The 17,846-nt window shown below is 43.8% G+C and overlaps 1 protein-coding gene across 1 annotated transcript in view; it reads left to right on the top strand.

Annotated features, from left to right (window-relative positions):
* Positions 1 to 410: 410 nt before the first annotated feature.
* Positions 411 to 17,846, top strand: part of AKNAD1 (AKNA domain containing 1) — an 84,800-nt gene continuing 67,364 nt past the window's right edge. Inside the window, exons 1-4 of the mRNA XM_082265909.1 lie at positions 411 to 516; positions 2,700 to 3,781; positions 7,227 to 7,353; positions 16,933 to 17,069. Of these exons, the coding sequence (XP_082122035.1) occupies positions 2,741 to 3,781; positions 7,227 to 7,353; positions 16,933 to 17,069 (1,305 nt within the window). The 5' untranslated portion in view covers positions 411 to 516; positions 2,700 to 2,740. The remainder of the gene's footprint in view (positions 517 to 2,699; positions 3,782 to 7,226; positions 7,354 to 16,932; positions 17,070 to 17,846) is intronic.

The raw sequence follows: 17,846 nt of genomic DNA, 5'->3' as shown, positions 1-17,846 counted from the left end.
CTCTATTTATTAAAAGTACACCTTAATGTCAGACAAACCCATGCACGTTCACAATGACTACTGTATATCCCTCACCTGTATGAATAAAGTCTGTCTTGTTACGATCGTAATACATGCTGGTAATTTATGATCTTTTACAACATTTGTTATTTTATGAGCTTTGTACGTTTGTTGGACTAACTGGAAAAGAAAAAACTCAAATTCAAAGCTGGTCTAGCCCCCCTGATGATCAGTTGATGGTGATTACAGGATTTTCTAAAGCTGGTTGCTGGGTTACAGCGTCCTGGCAATGTGTAAAATAACAAAGTAGAAACAGAATGCTAAATGACAGGGTGTATCATTACAAACTATAGTGGCTCGAGGAAGCCATGTGAGATGAACAGTGCAGGCAGTATTACAGCACAGGTAACCTGATGCAAGCATTGTCAAATGAAGAACACACGCATCATGCAAAGTATTAACTGGTTTAGTGAGACTGTGAAAGCACCAGAAAATAGGAATGTGAGTATTACATTGGTAAGGGACTAATGATGGTTATTTCTATTTTGAGGTTGTTTTACAATTTAGTAGCTTCATAGACATCAGAGATTCCTAAAATACTATTGTGTACTTTTAACTGAGATCCCTGAAATATTGCTGTGTACTTTACCTGAGATCGCTCCAACACTGCTGTGTACTTTAACTGAGATGCTCAAACATTACTAAGAACATTGCCGTTCCTGATTTACTGGTATATCACCTGTCTAATCAATCTTCATCTTCCATTACTTATCGTCATCTTTTATTACTAGGTTATGTAAAGTAATGTAAAGGCTTTTTACATTTGGATATGTGACTAGCCCTTGAAATAATTTTAATAATATATTAAAATGTAATTCATAACATAATTGCTACTTATAGTGGAAAGGTATGTAGTTTCTACCCATCCATTTCAGAGCTGTTTTATAGGGATCACTAGACTATCACTAGTATTGTTTTAATAGGGGCTCAGTAAGCAGCTTACAACAGCTTATCTGCATAGCAGAGCACTGTAGGTTGGGGTAGAAAAATGAATAGTCATTTTTTAAACGATCATTCCTCACAAAACTTTCATTTTTTGGGAGGATATTAGTTATCTGAATCCCTCTCCTGGCTTCTTGAGCATTTTAGCCACAAACTCTTCCAATGACAACTTAAAACTCTGCTTTAGAGTTTTTCCTATTTTTTTTGTAAATTGCGGTGTTTTAGATGTTCGCCACCAAGTAGTGTGTTCATTTTGTAAGTTGTAAAAATATCACAAGTTTATGAAATGCATTTTACAAGAGAAATGTACAATGATTTGGCTTGCTTCTAGGAATAATAATTTTCTTTGCCATATACGTCATCTTTTTTCTTTTTTTTTTTTCAATTAGATATTTTTATTAAATTTTTCAAGTGATAACATACATCCAAGAAAACAAACAACATTTGTTATAATCAAATCTTATTCTTAATTAACTTTTTGTCATCTTTTTTCAATGATAAGCTGCTGTATCAGTTTTATTGTCTATATGCATACAATGGCCTTGTATTTGTCAGAGGTGGGGTACTTGAGTCACATGACTTGACTTAAGTCAGACTTAAGTCACCAGTTTGAGGACTTGAGACTTGCTTGACTAAAATGAATAAAAGACTCGACTTGACTTTGACTTGATATTCATGACTTGAGACTTGACTTTGACTTGAGACATATGACTCGAAATGACTTTACTTTTTTAAGTTATTAAATATTTGCAATTTCTCAAGATGTGTTAAAGCAAAATGAATGTGCCTGTTATGTTTCTGACATCACAGTCACTTAAAACACCTCAGTGTGTTCTGATTTTTAGGACACTGGCTGTTTAACAATGGAAATACTTAACATGTTTTTAGTGACTGTGGTGTTGAAACATGACCGGACGAAGGATTTTGAGCTGTTTGGGCATTCAAAGTGTTTCTTTAATATGCCAAGAAAAAAGTAGTAAGCAGTTTTGTTAATGTTGAAAATAAAACAAAATCTTTCCTGACCACTGACCTTTAACTGATTTAAAGGTGAAAATTGGGATAGATCAGTATTTTGACTTGATTTGTGACTTGACCAAAATAAATGACTTGACTTGCTTGACTTCTAGCAGGGACTCGACTTGGCTTGCTTGCTTTTCGCCACAGTAACTTGAGACTTGCTTGAGACTTGAAGGTTAAGACTTGAGACTTGCTTGTGACTTGCACATGTGTGACTTACTCCCAAGTCTGGTATTTGTACTGTTTTAAATAACCGTTCCGATGAAGTAGTCAGTGTAAGTCATGAAACGCATTGACAGGGTTATATGTGTATCCAATAAAGAGCCTATTTTACCTCACAAGTCATACTTTGGCATGTAATATTGTTGAATTTTCTATCACTTTCTGTCAGTGACAATTGTCAAAAATGAATAGAAAGTAGAAATATCCTAGTGGCAAAAGCTTTATTTTTAATGATAAAAAAACAGAAGTCTAGGTGTTGGCCAAGTCTTTTCTCACTGCTATAATAAAAATGAAATATAATTTTTAGGTGGATGGATAATTTTAAGCAGGAGGTACATTATTTCCTCAAGTATGACATTTTGTCATGTGTACATTTGTTCATGAAACTATCATATAATATAATCATATCATTTTGTATATTAATTCATCAGAATTTTTTTTTTTTTTTTTTTTTTTAGGGCTTAACTCAGATTTTATATATTCTCTTTACACAATTCACATGGATATCGCTGCAAATAGCAAAGATCATCATAACTACCAGCAGCCACCAAATCCTCTTGAGCAGTCATGGGGCCACTCAGCAGATGATGACGCTGCCACTGATAATGAACAAGAAGATTTGCCTTATGATGGGATCCTTGAATGTTATCTAGTTCCAAGCTTAGATTGCGATCTACAAAACAATTCTGTTATCCCTTCCGATTGTCCCCAAGAATTGACTGAAGGTCTGCCTATTAACATCAGCATAGCATCTGCTACCACAAGTGATGAAACTATTTATTCTTTGGACAGTAACAGTGAGTTTAGTTTGGCTGAGATTATAGCTAAACCAAGTGAGGCCAAAGAAGACACTGAACACAACAGTGATAATTTAGTTTCCATTCCTACAATAATACCAGATGTTCTCCTACGCCATTTTAATGAGGACAGTCTGCTAAATCCATACGAGTTCATTGGCTATGAGACAATTCCAGAAATATCAATTGCTGAGAGCAGCGATGAAATCGTTATTAGCAGAAAAAGTTGTACTGAGCATAGCCAGTATGGTCTTCACAATGATGAAGATTTTGGAATGGAAAGTTGGAAAACAGGTCAAAATGAAAACACTGGTGACCAAGAAGACATTCTTAATAATGAGGTGAATTCTGATACTGACGAAACATCTCTTAAAAAGAATGTATCTGAATCAGATCAAGGAGGCAAAGAACTGAATGAATTACCACATACCAATATGGACAAGGATGTCCAACATCCTAAACAAGACCAAGAAAGAAGACTTTCTTCTAGTGAAATAAAGTATGGTCAAGGACAGGTTCATTACAAGCTCCCTGATTTCTCTAAAGTACCACCGAAGGTAAAAATACCTAAGGGTGATACTGGTAATGTTAAGCCAGTTTCTTCAATAAAGAGAGCTACATCCTCTTCCAATTTATCAGGTCAATATTTTGTTATTCAAGATATACTGGATTCAATGCAACCATTTACAGAACATGGGTTGATGGAGGATAGTTCCATTTGTTCTGACTATCTAAATGTACAGGTAAATATAGCAGATGGTATATTGTTCATTAAAATATTGTAGAAACATCGAAAATTGATGGCAGAAAAAAGATGGAGTAGGCCATCAAGTCTACCCATTCTTTTTTTTTCTTATACATGTTCTGTATTTTTATTTTTTTTTTGTTTGGTTGTTTGTTTTTTTTGGTAACTTTTTTGTCTGAGTATAGATCTATGTTTGTCCCAAGCATGATTTAAGCTATTTACTGTTGACTGTCCCAATACATCTGCTGGTATTTTATCCCAAGCATCCTTACCCTTACCATTTCAGTAAAATAATACTTTCTAAGTATAGTTTTGGTCTTTTCTCCAGTTAGTTTGTGGTCATATCCCAGTGTTCTTGATTTTGGTTTAATATTAAAAAAAATGTCCCTCCTGAACCTTATTCACCCTCTTGATGTATTTAAAGGTTTCAATTATGTCTCCCCTTTCCCTTCTTTCCTCCAGATAGTACATATTAAAGTCGTTCTAAAGGCAAAAGTTTTTTTTATCCTAATGCATTCTATGCATTAAGATAAAAAAACCTTTTGTATGCAGCAGCCCCCCTAATACTTACTTGAGCCCCATCTCGATCCAGTGATGTTGCACAAGAGACTCGGCTGTCCAAGGCTCACCCTCCTCATTGGCTGAGGCAATCAAAGTCAGTGAGCCAATGAGGAGAGAGAGGGCACAGAGCCTGGGCACAGCTTCATATCTGAATGTACACACAGAGCAGTTTCTCAGGTCAGCTTCCCCCATAGCAATCTGCTTGCTGTGGGGGCAGGAGGGAGGAGCCAGGAGAGCTGGGGAGGGACCTGAGAAGAGGAGAATCCAGGCTGCTCTGTGCAAAACCACTTTATAGAGCAGTTAAGTATGACACGTTTGTTATTAATATACAAAAAAAAAAAAAGAGAGACTTTAGTATTACTTTAAGTTCCTAAAGTCACTCTCGATATGTTTTATCCCCCAGATTCACCATTTTTGTTACCCGTCTTTTAACATATGTTCTGTTTTAAACTGCTCCAACTGATTGATGTTTGGTATGAAGGGATTAAAAGAAATGGAAGTATCAAATCTTCTGCATGGAGTACTGCTTTGTTGCCCACAGCTTTGACTCTACTTAGTTGTCTCCAAAGGAAACTTCAGAACAATTATCATGATAATTTTTAACATCTCTGTTAACTGCCTGCAGAGGAAAATATTTACTAAAACACACTCTGGCCATACATACATGTGTGGCCTGTTTAGTATTCTGAGCAGCTTTAGGTTGTTTTCTGGAATTCCCCACATTTTTCGAAATGGGTCTTTTGTCTGCCTATCTAGGCAGAGCTGTATTGTGAGAGGATGAGGAGAGAGGTTCTGCTAAGCCCCTAACCTCTCTGCTACTCTTTTCCCTCCTACCTTCGCTGCTTTCACTGTAGGTTCAGCAACTCTGCCCTTTCTTTCAGGTGCAGGCTCAAGGGGATTGTCTGGCAGGCCATAGACTGTCCTCTACTTAATCCCCTATGCCCAGGCCTAGTGTGCTGGCCTTCTGCAGCTTTCATGTGAGCTTTAGTGGCAGCTTCTTGGATCCTCTTCTGCCATTAGGGCAGACAGTGGAGGAGATGGAAGAGGGACAGTAGCTTCCTGAAAATACAGGAACCAAAAGTCAGGGCATTACAAACCCCAGATGTCACAGGCGCAAGGTATGACAGCAAATTATCTGACTGAGGCTCCCACCTAGCCTAGCAACTTATTTTGGGAAAACTCAGGAAAGCCTAACTGGGCAGAGATTGGGTAGTGCTGACTCATAGCATGGTGGATATTGTACTACACAAGAGAATAGGAATTACAGACAGTGCTCAGGGTAATGCTGAAATCCATCACTCCCCAGCTGTCTTATCCCATGCTCACATCAACCCCTCCCCTGTCTCCTCATTTCCCGGCTGCCACACATCCCTTTCTTAGCCAACTTACTCCCCATCACAGACGTGTCTGCTCAGAAGTTTCCTCCCCAACCTGCTGTCACATATCCTCCCACCTCAAACCCCTACTTGCTCACATCCCTTCCTGGCCATTTACAACCCTGCTGACCTACATCTTCCTCCGGCCAACCCACAGAGAGAATAGCCAAGGAATACAGGGAAGATAATAATGAATGAGAAAAGTACAGGAGCTCTTTAGGTGAACCTAAACATTCAAGCTTTGCATATACTTAAAAGCAGTGTAAGAGCTTTAAAGCAAGCCATCTCCAATTTCTGTATCTGAATAGACTGTGGAACAATGTATCCTCAAATATTGTAGAATAAGCACTGAAGTTACCGGTATTTAGGTCCCTGTAGTTTTCCAGAGCACCTGCTCTGTTTACATAAAAGTTGGGCATCCTCCCATCCTAGAAGAATGGCATGGTCAAATTCTATCCTTTCTAGATAAAAAGCTACTTTTTAATAAAGAGGGTGCCCTCAAAGATTTGACAAACTTTGGGACCCGTGGTTAGCCATGCCAGGCCCAGCCCCTCTGCCAATAGTATTGTATCACATGCTTCTCTTTTCACAAATTCATGTGCCCAATCTGCACTGCATTGATATGTTTATGAGGTGAATACACTTAATTTGTATCTCTCAAATAGAGGGAAAGAAGTTAACTGGGTAATAAAGAATTCCCTGTCTTGAATGTAAAAACTGTACACTTTTATTTGTATTGCTTGGTTATTTTTTCTATGAAGTGTGAAGTACAGGGTAGCCACTCAAATCCGTTACATTAACACCTTTGAGCGGCATTATAAATCATTTAATTGTGCTCTGTATAATTTCTTTCCAATTTGTTAAAACCTCTGTACTTGAGCAATAATCCATTGTTGATGTTTACCAAGATTGTATGTTTGACCTTACACACCTTTTGTTTTGTACTTATGACATGGAGACCACAAATATTGTACTGTAGATGTAAGTGCATGTTAGGTTTGAAAAATCCACAAAAAATTTGCTTAGGAAAAAAAAAGATTACATAGGCTGGAAGGCTACTGAGTCACCTCTGGGAGGGGAAGCAGAGAAAGATGATTTTCTGAGACCATTCCCTTTATAGGAAAACCTCCTCCCATCTGGATGAAAATTGTAACATAAAGAGTGATGGTATATAGCAGGCACCATGAGTTTCCAGCTTCAATTTTTACTGCACTTCCCTGCCATCCTACCCACCTTGGGAGTTCTTTTAAAACTTTATACTTCTGGTAGGAAGGACACTTGACCACTCCTCTGTTTCTCACACGGCAGTACTAAATGCCTGTACAGAAAATCTCCAGGCCAGACTGCTATCAGGGCACAGCAGGAGGGGGTTATACCAAGCCTCCCAAAGCATCTACAGAATTTGCTTTAGCTTGGTGGTGGAATAGCATAACTGAGACCACCTGAAGGTTGATATACTGTTTGTTTTTTTGTTTAATATTCTTACTCTTTTTCATTTTTCCACAGGTTCCACAGATTTTACAAAATGCCAATGACAAAAGCAACTGTGAGGTGTCAACAACTACTGATTTTAATCAGTGTCCTAAAAATACAGATAAACAAACTGAAGACTCATTAACTGGAATACAAGAAGGTATAATACTTCTTAATTATTGGTAAAATAATATGAAGTTGTGCCAGGTGGGAAATCTGATTTTATTCTTAGGTAATTGTGGTATTCCCACATATATCCTTACCATATACAATAGATACTAGAAAACAGTCAATGAGCACTAGGCCAGTCAGATATTATGCACTGTCATTTGCAAAGTTAAAGCCTTCCATTTCACAATGCAACAAAAGTCTTGATTGTTCTTCTTGTGACAAATGCTGTGAATGTGAACATCAATGAAAATAGTGCCCAACATGCCAAGTTATGATTTCTCATTGCCAGATGTTAAGTTGAAGCTTGCAAAATGCAGCACACACCCTTTTTCAAGTCCTGCTTCTCTCAGAAGCTTAAGAGGAGGTGGCTGCTGCTCAACTATCTCCTTCTTTAAATCAGATGGGCTTACTATATGTATGCCTGCTATGTATGATTTATCCACAGGAAAGCTTGATTAAATTTAATTTACTGGTACATGTGGGAAGAAACGTAAGAAATTACCTAAACAATAAGGGTAATACCAAAGGTAAAACCTCCTCAGTGCCTTGGATAGTTACTATTAATACAATTTTAATGAATATAAAAATATAATTGGTCAATTAATTTATAAAGCTGCTACTTTAAATAACAATAAATATAGAAAGATGCTAAAATCATGCAAAATACACATATAGTATAAGAAGCGCTCAATCGAATCCTCAAAGGATCAAGATCTAATAAATAAAAATGTTTTTTATAAAAAGATAATTCATATAAATAAATAGTTCATGAAGTTCAAATAAATGATGATTTTTTATCAAATTAATGTCCGTGAATCCCGATGTGCCAGGTGATTAATCAACCAAATTTTCTCTTACGTCCTCCGACAGTCGCCGCCTCTTCATATTCGTCACATATGGGGTATTAGACTTTGCTCCGAAGGAGTAGCTAGGCAACAGAATATGTTAACAATAAAGCTTTAACATATCCCACCCTCAAGGGGTGGTCCCCTCAGTCAATACCCTCCTACTTCCTGCAACCATATCTCAGTTTTAATGTCTAGCTTGTCAGGAGTGGCTGGCTCTCTCTGTGCTGGGACTTTCTGTCCCAGACTCTTTCTTCTTTTTAATATTTTGTTTGAGTTTTCTCTCTACCTTTACTTAGCTGTTATTTTTGTCAGCATTAGTTAGTTCTTCGGACGAAGAGGATCATGCGGACTGGGTCTCGGGCTGATCCCCCTGGTCGCAGGTCGTGGGTCAGTGGCTTCCCAGTCTGCCATCGAGCGTTCAGCCAGGTAACGCTCCTGGCACAGTGAACGACCCATCCCTGTTCGGTGCAGGGATGATTGGTGAGGTGGCTACCTCACCGGACGCTGTGCGGTTTCTTAACCTCCATTGTGTGCGTCTTGAATTGCGACTCTCCCTGCCTCATGTGCAGCGGCTTGTTCGCCTGTGCGGGTTCCCCACGCCATGTGAGGTAAGTGTATTTATGTGGGGACCTGTCTGTCTGGGAGGGTCTCAGTCTGGGACTGTGTAACCTGCCTTTAATCACACTGCTTGTCTCCCTATCTCTCGGCTGCATGCTGTGGGCTGCAAGGGGGGGGGGGAGCTGTATGACACTGTGTGTGTCAGGCTGGGCAGTGTGAGAAGCTGTGTGCTGTGGGGCATGTTTTTTCTTGGCATGTTTGGGCATATACAGCGATCGCTGCGGCGATCTAACATGTATCCTTATATTGGGATGTAATGTGTGTGTTTTTATGCACTGTGGAGCGGCGTTTTCGGCGCCAAACGACGCCATTTTACCGGCGCCCGCTCCGGCCGCATGGTTTACATGCACGGCGGCCATTTTCTTGTAGCCTCCATAGGCTTACTTAGAGCGCCCTGGCAGCATCACTTCCTCTTTCCAGGAACACCGATCGAGGCAGCAGCAGCAGCGGGGTCTCCTCAGGTTTTATCCTTCTGTTCTTGCTATCCATTGCCTGTATTCAGTTTGTATATTCCCTGTGGGGGTCTCATTGTGCCGGAGTGTGGTGCGGTGGGCTGCGCTTGCCGCGCTTGCTAAAAGGGGGCAGTTAACCCTTGGTTGTCTGGCATTACAGGGGCAATGGATTCTCAGGAGGGCAAGTTTCCTACAGTATTGGTGGAAAGCCAGGGGACCGCTGTTTCCCCCCCAGGGGGGGATTTAGCCGCTATTGTGGCTGGCCTTGCTGCCCAGGTACAAATGCTGGTGGCTGCTCAATCTACTAAACGGCCCAGAGTTGCTCTGTCCTCTGATTCTGAGGGTGAAGGTGATGGGGCTGTTCTGGCAGGGACCTCCTTATCGGGGTCCCGCTCCTCTCTTGATCTAGTGGGGTCTGAGGTAGAGGCTGAAGTTGAGGGGGTTGATAATTCTCCCCCTGGCTCGCCTGAAGAGCTTGCAATCATGGATGAGTTGATTGCTTCCATTAAGCAGACGCTACGTTTGCAGGACGAAGTGTGTCCCCCCGCTGCCTTGGCGGCTTATGGGACGCAGAGGAAACGCAGGACGCCGCAGGTTTTTCCCTGCAATGCTGATTTTCAGCGCGCTGTTAAGGATCAATGGCGCGATCTGCGCAAGCCTTTTGCGGTACCAAGTAAATTCAAGCTGCGTTATCCTTTCTCGCCTGCCACTGATGAACGGTGGTGTGTGCCTCCGCCAGTGGATCATGCAATTGCGGTTTTGAACAAAGCCACTGCGATTCCTGCAGAGGGTTCCCCTGTTTTCCGTGATGCCACGGATAGGAGACTGGAGTCTCTTGCCCGTCATACTTATTCTGTTACGGGTTCTATGCTTAAGGCTCTGTTTGCTTCTCTCATGGCGGCCCAGGCGATCGCAAGTTGGACGCAGATGCTTAGGCGCGTCCTAGTGGCCGATTCGGCCTCGGCAGCGACCCTGGATATGGTGGATCAGATCCACCAGGGTGTCATGTATCTGTGTGATGCGGACCTGGACCTGATTCCGTTGGCTGCACGTGTGCACAGCGTGGCGGTGTTGTCTCGCCGTCTGGTTTGGTTGAAATGTTGGTCGGTGGACCAATCTTCACGTAAGACCTTAGCCAATCTGCCTTATGATGGGTCTCGCCTTTTTGGGGAGTCCCTGGATGTGTTGATTAAGGGGATCACCGGGGGTAAGAGCACTCTCTTGCCCCATTTCCCCAAGGCTAAGGGGGCTTCTGGGAAGAAGCATGCTAATTTTCGGCCCCCTCAGGGGTCCTTTCGTGCCTTTCGGCCGCACTACAAGGGCAAACCGTTCAAAGGCCAAGGCTCTCAGAAGAAGCCCTGGTCTGGGAAACAGAAGTCCGGCCAATCCGGACCTGCAGCCCATAACAGTTCGGCCTGAAGGGGCGCCCTCACCCAGTTTTGGGGTGGGGGGACGCTTGCTCGGTTTTCTTCAGCCCTGGTTGGCCCGTGTGCGGGACAGATGGGTTCTGGAAATCGTTCGATCTGGTTACAAGATCGAGTTTCTCTCTCGGCCGGAGAGCAGATTTTTTCCCTCAAATCTTCAACTGTCTCCAGAGCGCCTGCGGGATCTGCACCTGGCGGTGCGGGACCTGAGGGCTCAGGGAGTGGTGGTTCCGGTGCCTCATCGGGACAGATTTCGGGGGTTTTATTCCAATCTGTTCACCGTGCCCAGGAAGGAGGGCAAGGTTCGTCCGATTCTGGACTTGAAGGCTCTGAACCGCTCTGTGCGGGTTCGCAAGTTCCGCATGGAATCCCTGCGCTCGGTGGTGGCTGCCCTCGTTCCGGGGGAATTCATGGCCTCCATCGATTTGAAGGATGCGTACCTTCACATCCCCATATTCGAGGGTCATCAGAGATACCTTCGATTTGCCATTGCGGAGGATCACTACCAGTTCGTGGCGTTGCCCTTTGGTCTCGCCTCGGCTCCGCGGGTCTTCACCAAGGTGCTTGCACCGGTTCTGGCATTATTGAGGGCCCAGGGCATTTCTGTCCTGGGGTATCTGGACGACATTCTGGTTCGGTCTGCGACCAGACAGGGTCTGGAGGAGGACCTGTCTGTCACAATGCAAACTCTGCAGGAGTTTGGTTGGACGATAAATGTTCCAAAGTCGACACTGAGTCCGTCGGTTCGTCTCCCCTATCTGGGAATGATACTGGACTCGGTGCAGGCGAAGGTCTTCCTGCCGGAAGACAAACTCAGGACTCTTCAGGAGGAAGTCAGGTCCCTCAGGGACGTTCCACACTCGTCTCTGCGGACGTGTATGAGGTGTCTGGGATTGATGGTCTCGGCCTTCGAGGCGATTCCTTTCGCGCAGTTTCACACGCGGGGTCTCCAAGCGGAGATCCTGTCCAGGTGGGACGGGCGACCTCAATCTCTGGATCTTCAGATCTCGTTGAGTCATCGCACCAGGGAAAACCTTCTGTGGTGGCTCCAGTCCCCGTTGGTGTCCGGGGGCAAGTCGTTTCGTCCGATCTCGTGGACGGTAATCACCACGGATGCCAGCCTGTCGGGCTGGGGTGGTGTTCTGGGCGTTCTGTCCGCCCAGGGGACCTGGTCGGAGGGGGAGTCTTCCCTCCCGATCAACATTCTGGAATTGCGTGCGATAAGGCTCTGTCTTCATCGCTGGACGGACCGGCTGCAGGGCTGCCCGGTTCGGGTGCAGACGGACAATGCCACGGCGGTGGCCTACATCAACCACCAAGGGGGCACCAGGAGTGCCCGAGCGGCTCGAGAGGTGGCCGACATTCTATCTTGGGCCGAGACTCATGTCCCGGCGATAACGGCGGTTCACATTCCGGGAGTGGAGAACTGGCAGGCGGACTATCTGAGTCGCCAGACCCTGGATCAGGGGGAATGGTCTCTCCACCCGGCTGTCTTCCAGATGTTGTGCGCGAAGTGGGGTCTTCCAGATGTGGACCTGTTCGCGTCTCGCCTCAACTACAAGGTGAAGAGGTTCGTGGCAAGGACGCGCGACCCTCGGGCAGACGCGTCGGACGCGTTAGTGGGCCCGTGGCATCAGTACAGGCTGATGTACGCGTTTCCACCGATTCAGTTGCTGTCCAGGTTCCTTCGCAGGTTACACTCGGAACGCAGCACGGTGATTCTTGTGGCACCGGACTGGCCTCGCCGGTCCTGGTACGCAGACCTCGTGAATCTGGCGGTCGACGCCCCTTGGCGTCTGCCTCTTCGAGACGATCTACTGTCTCAAGGACCGATTTACCATCCTGCTTTACAGTCGCTGGCTTTGACGGCCTGGCTGTTGAGACCGAGGTCCTGAAGGAGAAGGGTCTCTCTCCAGAGGTCGTTCATACTTTGATCAACGCGAGGAAGTCTTCCTCGGGGAAGGTTTATTACCGTACTTGGAAGGCATATTTTGCCTGGTGTGAGTCCAGGGGGTTTTCACCCCGCACGTACTCGGTTTCCCGTGTGCTGTCTTTCCTTCAGACGGGTGTCGATCAGCGTTTGGCGCTGGCTACGATAAAGGGTCAGGTGTCTGCGCTGGCCGTTCTGTTTCAACGTCCCGTGGCTTCCAACTCCTTGGTTGGCACCTTTATTCAGGGTGTGCGGCATCTGGTTCCTCCTAGGAGGGATCCTTTGCCCCCTTGGGACTTGAATCTCGTTCTATCTGTGTTACAACGTGCTCCTTTTGAACAGATCAGGGAGATCTCGTTGTCTATGTTGTCCAAAAAGGTCGCCTTTTTGGTGGCGATCACTTCGGCTCGCAGAGTGTCGGAACTGGCGGCTTTGTCCTGCAAGTCTCCGTACCTGGTTGTTCATTTGGATAAGGTGGTCTTGCGACCTAATCCTTCTTTTCTGCCGAAACGAGTTTCGGAATTCCATCTTAACGAGGATATTGTTTTGCCTTCGTTGTGCACGAAGCCTAAACATCCAAAGGAGATGAGATTACACTCTCTGGATGTTGTTCGGGCGATAAGGGTTTACCTTAAATCGACTGAGTCTTTTCGTAAGACGGACTCCTTGTTTGTTCTTCCAGAGGGTCCTCGGAAGGGCATGGCGGCTTCGGCCTCTACCATCGCCGAATGGATCAGGCAGACCATTGAACAGGCCTATGCCTTGCAGGGGAAGGTTCCCCCTGTGCCTGTGAAGGCGCACTCTACTAGATCTCTGAGTACGTCTTGGGCCTGCCGTCGTGGGGCTTCTGTAGCCCAGGTGTGTAAGGCGGCGACTTGGTCGACCGTGCACACTTTCACAAAATTCTACAAAGTAGATGTTCAGGCATCGGCGGATGCTTCCTTTGGCCGCAAGGTTCTTAGTGCGGCTGTTCCCTAGGGTCCCTTGTGGGGACTCCTGGCTGTTGGGATAGTTTTTTGTATCCCCTGGGTTTTTTTGTCTTTTCCTGGGTTGTTGCTCCTGTTGAGCACTTATTTTTGCTGTTGCCCAGCTGGTTTCCTTCCTTTGGTAAGGTTCCTTTCTTTGATGTGGAGACTGCGTTGCCTTTCGGCGCGGATGCGTTTCCCACCCCTCATGCTTGCACTGCTTTGGGACGTCCCCATATGTGACGAATATGAAGAGGCGGCGACTGTCGGAGGACGTAAGAGAAAACGGAATTTTTGTAAAATCTTACCTGTAAAATTCCTTTCTCTGAGTCCTCCGACAGTCGCCGCCCCCGCCCCTCTTTTGGGGTTTGAATGTATACTCTACTGCTATTCCACTAAAACTGAGATATGGTTGCAGGAAGTAGGAGGGTATTGACTGAGGGGACCACCCCTTGAGGGTGGGATATGTTAAAGCTTTATTGTTAACATATTCTGTTGCCTAGCTACTCCTTCGGAGCAAAGTCTAATACCCCATATGTGACGAATATGAAGAGGCGGCGACTGTCGGAGGACTCAGAGAAAGGAATTTTACAGGTAAGATTTTACAAAAATTCCGTTACTCATCGACTAAAGCCTATTTGTGCCTTCACCACACCAGTATATTTAACACCCTATTGGAAAATAACTCACCAGAGGTATGATACACAAAGGCCTCAATTTATACAGGCGGTCCCCAAGTTACAAACATCTGACTTACAAACAACTCCTACTTACAAACGGAGGGAGACAACAGGAAGTGAGGAGAAATCTACTCCTAGGAAGGGAAATTCACTCCTGTAAGAGTTCTCATGGGAAAAAGGTGTCTCCTCTGAAGTTTTATCACCAATCCTGGTTTCCACAACAACCCAAAATTTTCCAAATCCAATTGTCATAGGGACAGAAAGTAAGGTGAAATCTTCTGAACAGGGGTACAGACAGCAAAACAAATGGTACAGGGGTGTTAACCCTTCACTATGCTATCCAAAAAACCTAAAAATTATTATTTTGGCTGGAGCTAGACTTAAATAAATGTACCTGTTCTGACTTAAGGCCCGTACACACGTACCGATCGTCGGCATACAAACGTCGGCGGACGAAAGATCTGCCGATTGTACGCGTGTTAGTATGGTGCCTCCGACAGATGTCTGCGCACAATCCGCGGACAAAAGTCTTTCGTGCAAACATGAAAATTTTTGTCTGCGGACACCAGAACGGACGATTGTTCGCCTGTCAGTACAGAATTCGGCCGACAGACCGCAGATTTGCAAGACTGGGCATGCTCAGAAAATTAAAAACACAGGGAAAGTTAACCATTACATGACATCACTTCTGCAGTCAGCTGAAGTCTGCAGACAAAATTCTTGTGCTGTCCTTGTGCTGTCTTTGCACTTTTCAACAGACACCGACATCCCGGGGAGAAAAGACGAACATTTGTATGCCGACGATCGGTACGTGTGTACGGGGCTTTACAAACAAATTTGACTTAAGAACAAACCTACAGTCCCTATCTTGTTTGTAATCCGGGGACCGCCTGTATCCAGCAGTCCAGCTCTTAAAAGATGAAATACATCTGGACCCACTTTAAAACTCCATATGAATCGCATTCACTCCAAAACATAAATGGTGCAGTCTGAGCGATAAAACAGCGCAGTGTGTAGCCTACATGTGTATTTTGTAAGAAATTACCTAAATAGCTTGTATTTATTGTGTTATAAATAAAACCTTAAAATCAAAATGTTTCAGCATGGTTCAAGCTGAATCAATCAATTTCACATTACAACATGTATGCACTAATCATATAACTTATAGTCATGCAAAAAATGCTATGGATTAAGATGTACAGAAGTGGTCCTCAACTCCGGTCCTCGGGGCCCACTAACAGGCCAGGTTTGCAAGTTAACTAAATTACATCACAGGTGATCTCATTTGCTGCTCAGTGATTGTAGTATTCTCGTCTGCATCTCCCCAAGGTAATACTTAAAATCTGGCCTGTTAGTGGGCCCCGAGGACCGGAGTTGAGGACCACTGATGTACAGTATATCATTTTACATTATTAGACAACGATTTGTCTTTTTGCCTAGTCAGATTCAACTCTTTGGATCCCAAGATGAGGTCCTGAATAGAGTTGGGCTGAACACCCCCCCAGTTCAGTTCATTACAGAACTCTCAAACATCGCAAAAGTTTGGACCCGAACCTCAAAAGTCACAATTTCGAAGGCATATATGCATATTATTGGCCATAAAAATGGTATGGGGGACCAGGTACTGCCCTGCTGCAGCAACACTGACATTTATAAAGAAAATAAAGACATATAAATTGCCGACAATTCAATATTATTGACGGCAATACAAAAATTGTAAAAAAATGGTGTGGGGTCCCCCCAAAATCCATACTAGACCCTTATGCGAGCATGCAGCCCAGCAGGTCATGAAAGCACCTTGTCCCCATGTTGATGTGGGCAGGGGGCTTATTGGAATCTGGAAGCCCCCTTTAACAAGGGCCCCAAGATCTCGGCCCCCTCCCTATGTGAATGTGTATGTTGTAAAATTGTACCCCTACCATTCACCAAAAAAAGTGTGAAAAATAAATATAAACTGCCTCCTAAAAGACAGGAGGCAGTTTTTGACAATGTCTCCAATGTAGATCCATCATCAATCACGATGTCCGCCGCCACCGCCGGACCCAAAAAAAAACAAAAATGATTTGCCCGCGACATAGGCTAACTATTGAATGCCTGCTTTGCTTTTTAACACTTAAATAGGTAAGAGATGGGGCCACCTGGTGGACATCACCTGGTGGCACCGCCCCCTTATGACGTCACTGACTGGTGTATCAGCAACATTGCTTTTCCCTGGTGTAGTCTATAATTGTGAGTGGGTAACCTGGATTCTGTCTGTGACCGCTTGTTACAATTTTGCTCCACCTTTGCCCCTTGTTACACTTTTGCCAGTATTTGAGTTTCAGTTGCTTTTACATATATTTGGATAAGATGTTGAATAATTATTTTAATACCAATGTATTTTGAAATTATTTAATATACAAGCACGCAACGTTGGATAAAGCAGTCTTACCTGTTCAAATAAAAAAATAAACCGGTAATTTGGCTCATTTAGGTTATGTAAACATAACACATTTGTATGTATTCATAGCGGTTGTGAGTGTAATAATAAGGTTCTATGTTGCTTTAACTTGTTTGCCTCTGTGTAATATAATGTTGTCTCTTGTGCTTTCAATTGTATTTGTCAGAAAAGAACATATACAGAAATCAGCCAATGTATATTTTATTTGCAGAAGATGGTCTTCAGACATGTAAACCGGCACCCACAGTTGATAAACAATTACAAAACACTGAAGATGTGCAGCTTCTAACAGAAGGAGAGAAGTTGTCCAGAATGCTAATGGAACAAGTCCAGCAGCTGAAAAATAAAGTAATGCCAGTTTTTTCTATCCGTTGTTCCATGAAAACGAATGAACATACAGAGCACTTAAGTCCTTTATGCTATTTGTGTTACAATTAGACCTGAAATTTGTTGTAAACGATATAAGTAATTGTGGCAGTTCCCCCGTAGAAGCTGCAGTATTAGAGTAGAACTATAGGCAAAACTTTTTTTCATTTTGGATAGAGCAGGGGAGGGTTATAACCCCCTTCAGATTTTTTTTCGCCATCTGTGTCCCACCGTGGAGATTTCCATTCCCTTCTTGTCCCAAAGCCAAACAGGAAGTGAGATAAAATCATTTACATAGTAAAGTAAAATCTTGAATTGCAAACATAATTTGTTCCAGAAACATGCTTGTAATCCAAAGCACTCGTATATCAACGCAAATTTCCCCATAGGAAATAATGGAAACTCAGATGATTCCTTCTACAACCCACATAGACCGCCCTCCGCACCACTGGCTCTCACCACTGTCAGTCTGCAGTCGTGACAGGGAATACTACCCTGCAGTAGAGAGATCTGAAAGCGAGGCTTGAAGCGCTCGTGGAGCGCACCGTGGAAGGGATGTTGTTGATGGTCCATGTGGACAGCATTACCCCGGATGCCTGCATATTTAGATGTGCCTCTTTTAATCATCAACCATCTGAGTTGCTAAATGTTGTACCTTCAATAAATGTAACCATATTGCTACACTTAGAGACACCTCTCTTCCCTTTTATACGCTACTTGTATATCAAGACATCCCTCGTTTATCGTCAAAATTTATAA

Source organism: Pelophylax lessonae (genome assembly GCF_965119305.1).
Source record: "Pelophylax lessonae genome assembly, chromosome: 8".
Taxonomy (NCBI): Eukaryota; Metazoa; Chordata; class Amphibia; order Anura; family Ranidae; genus Pelophylax; species Pelophylax lessonae.
This window is presented reverse-complemented; position numbering and strand designations above follow the sequence as displayed.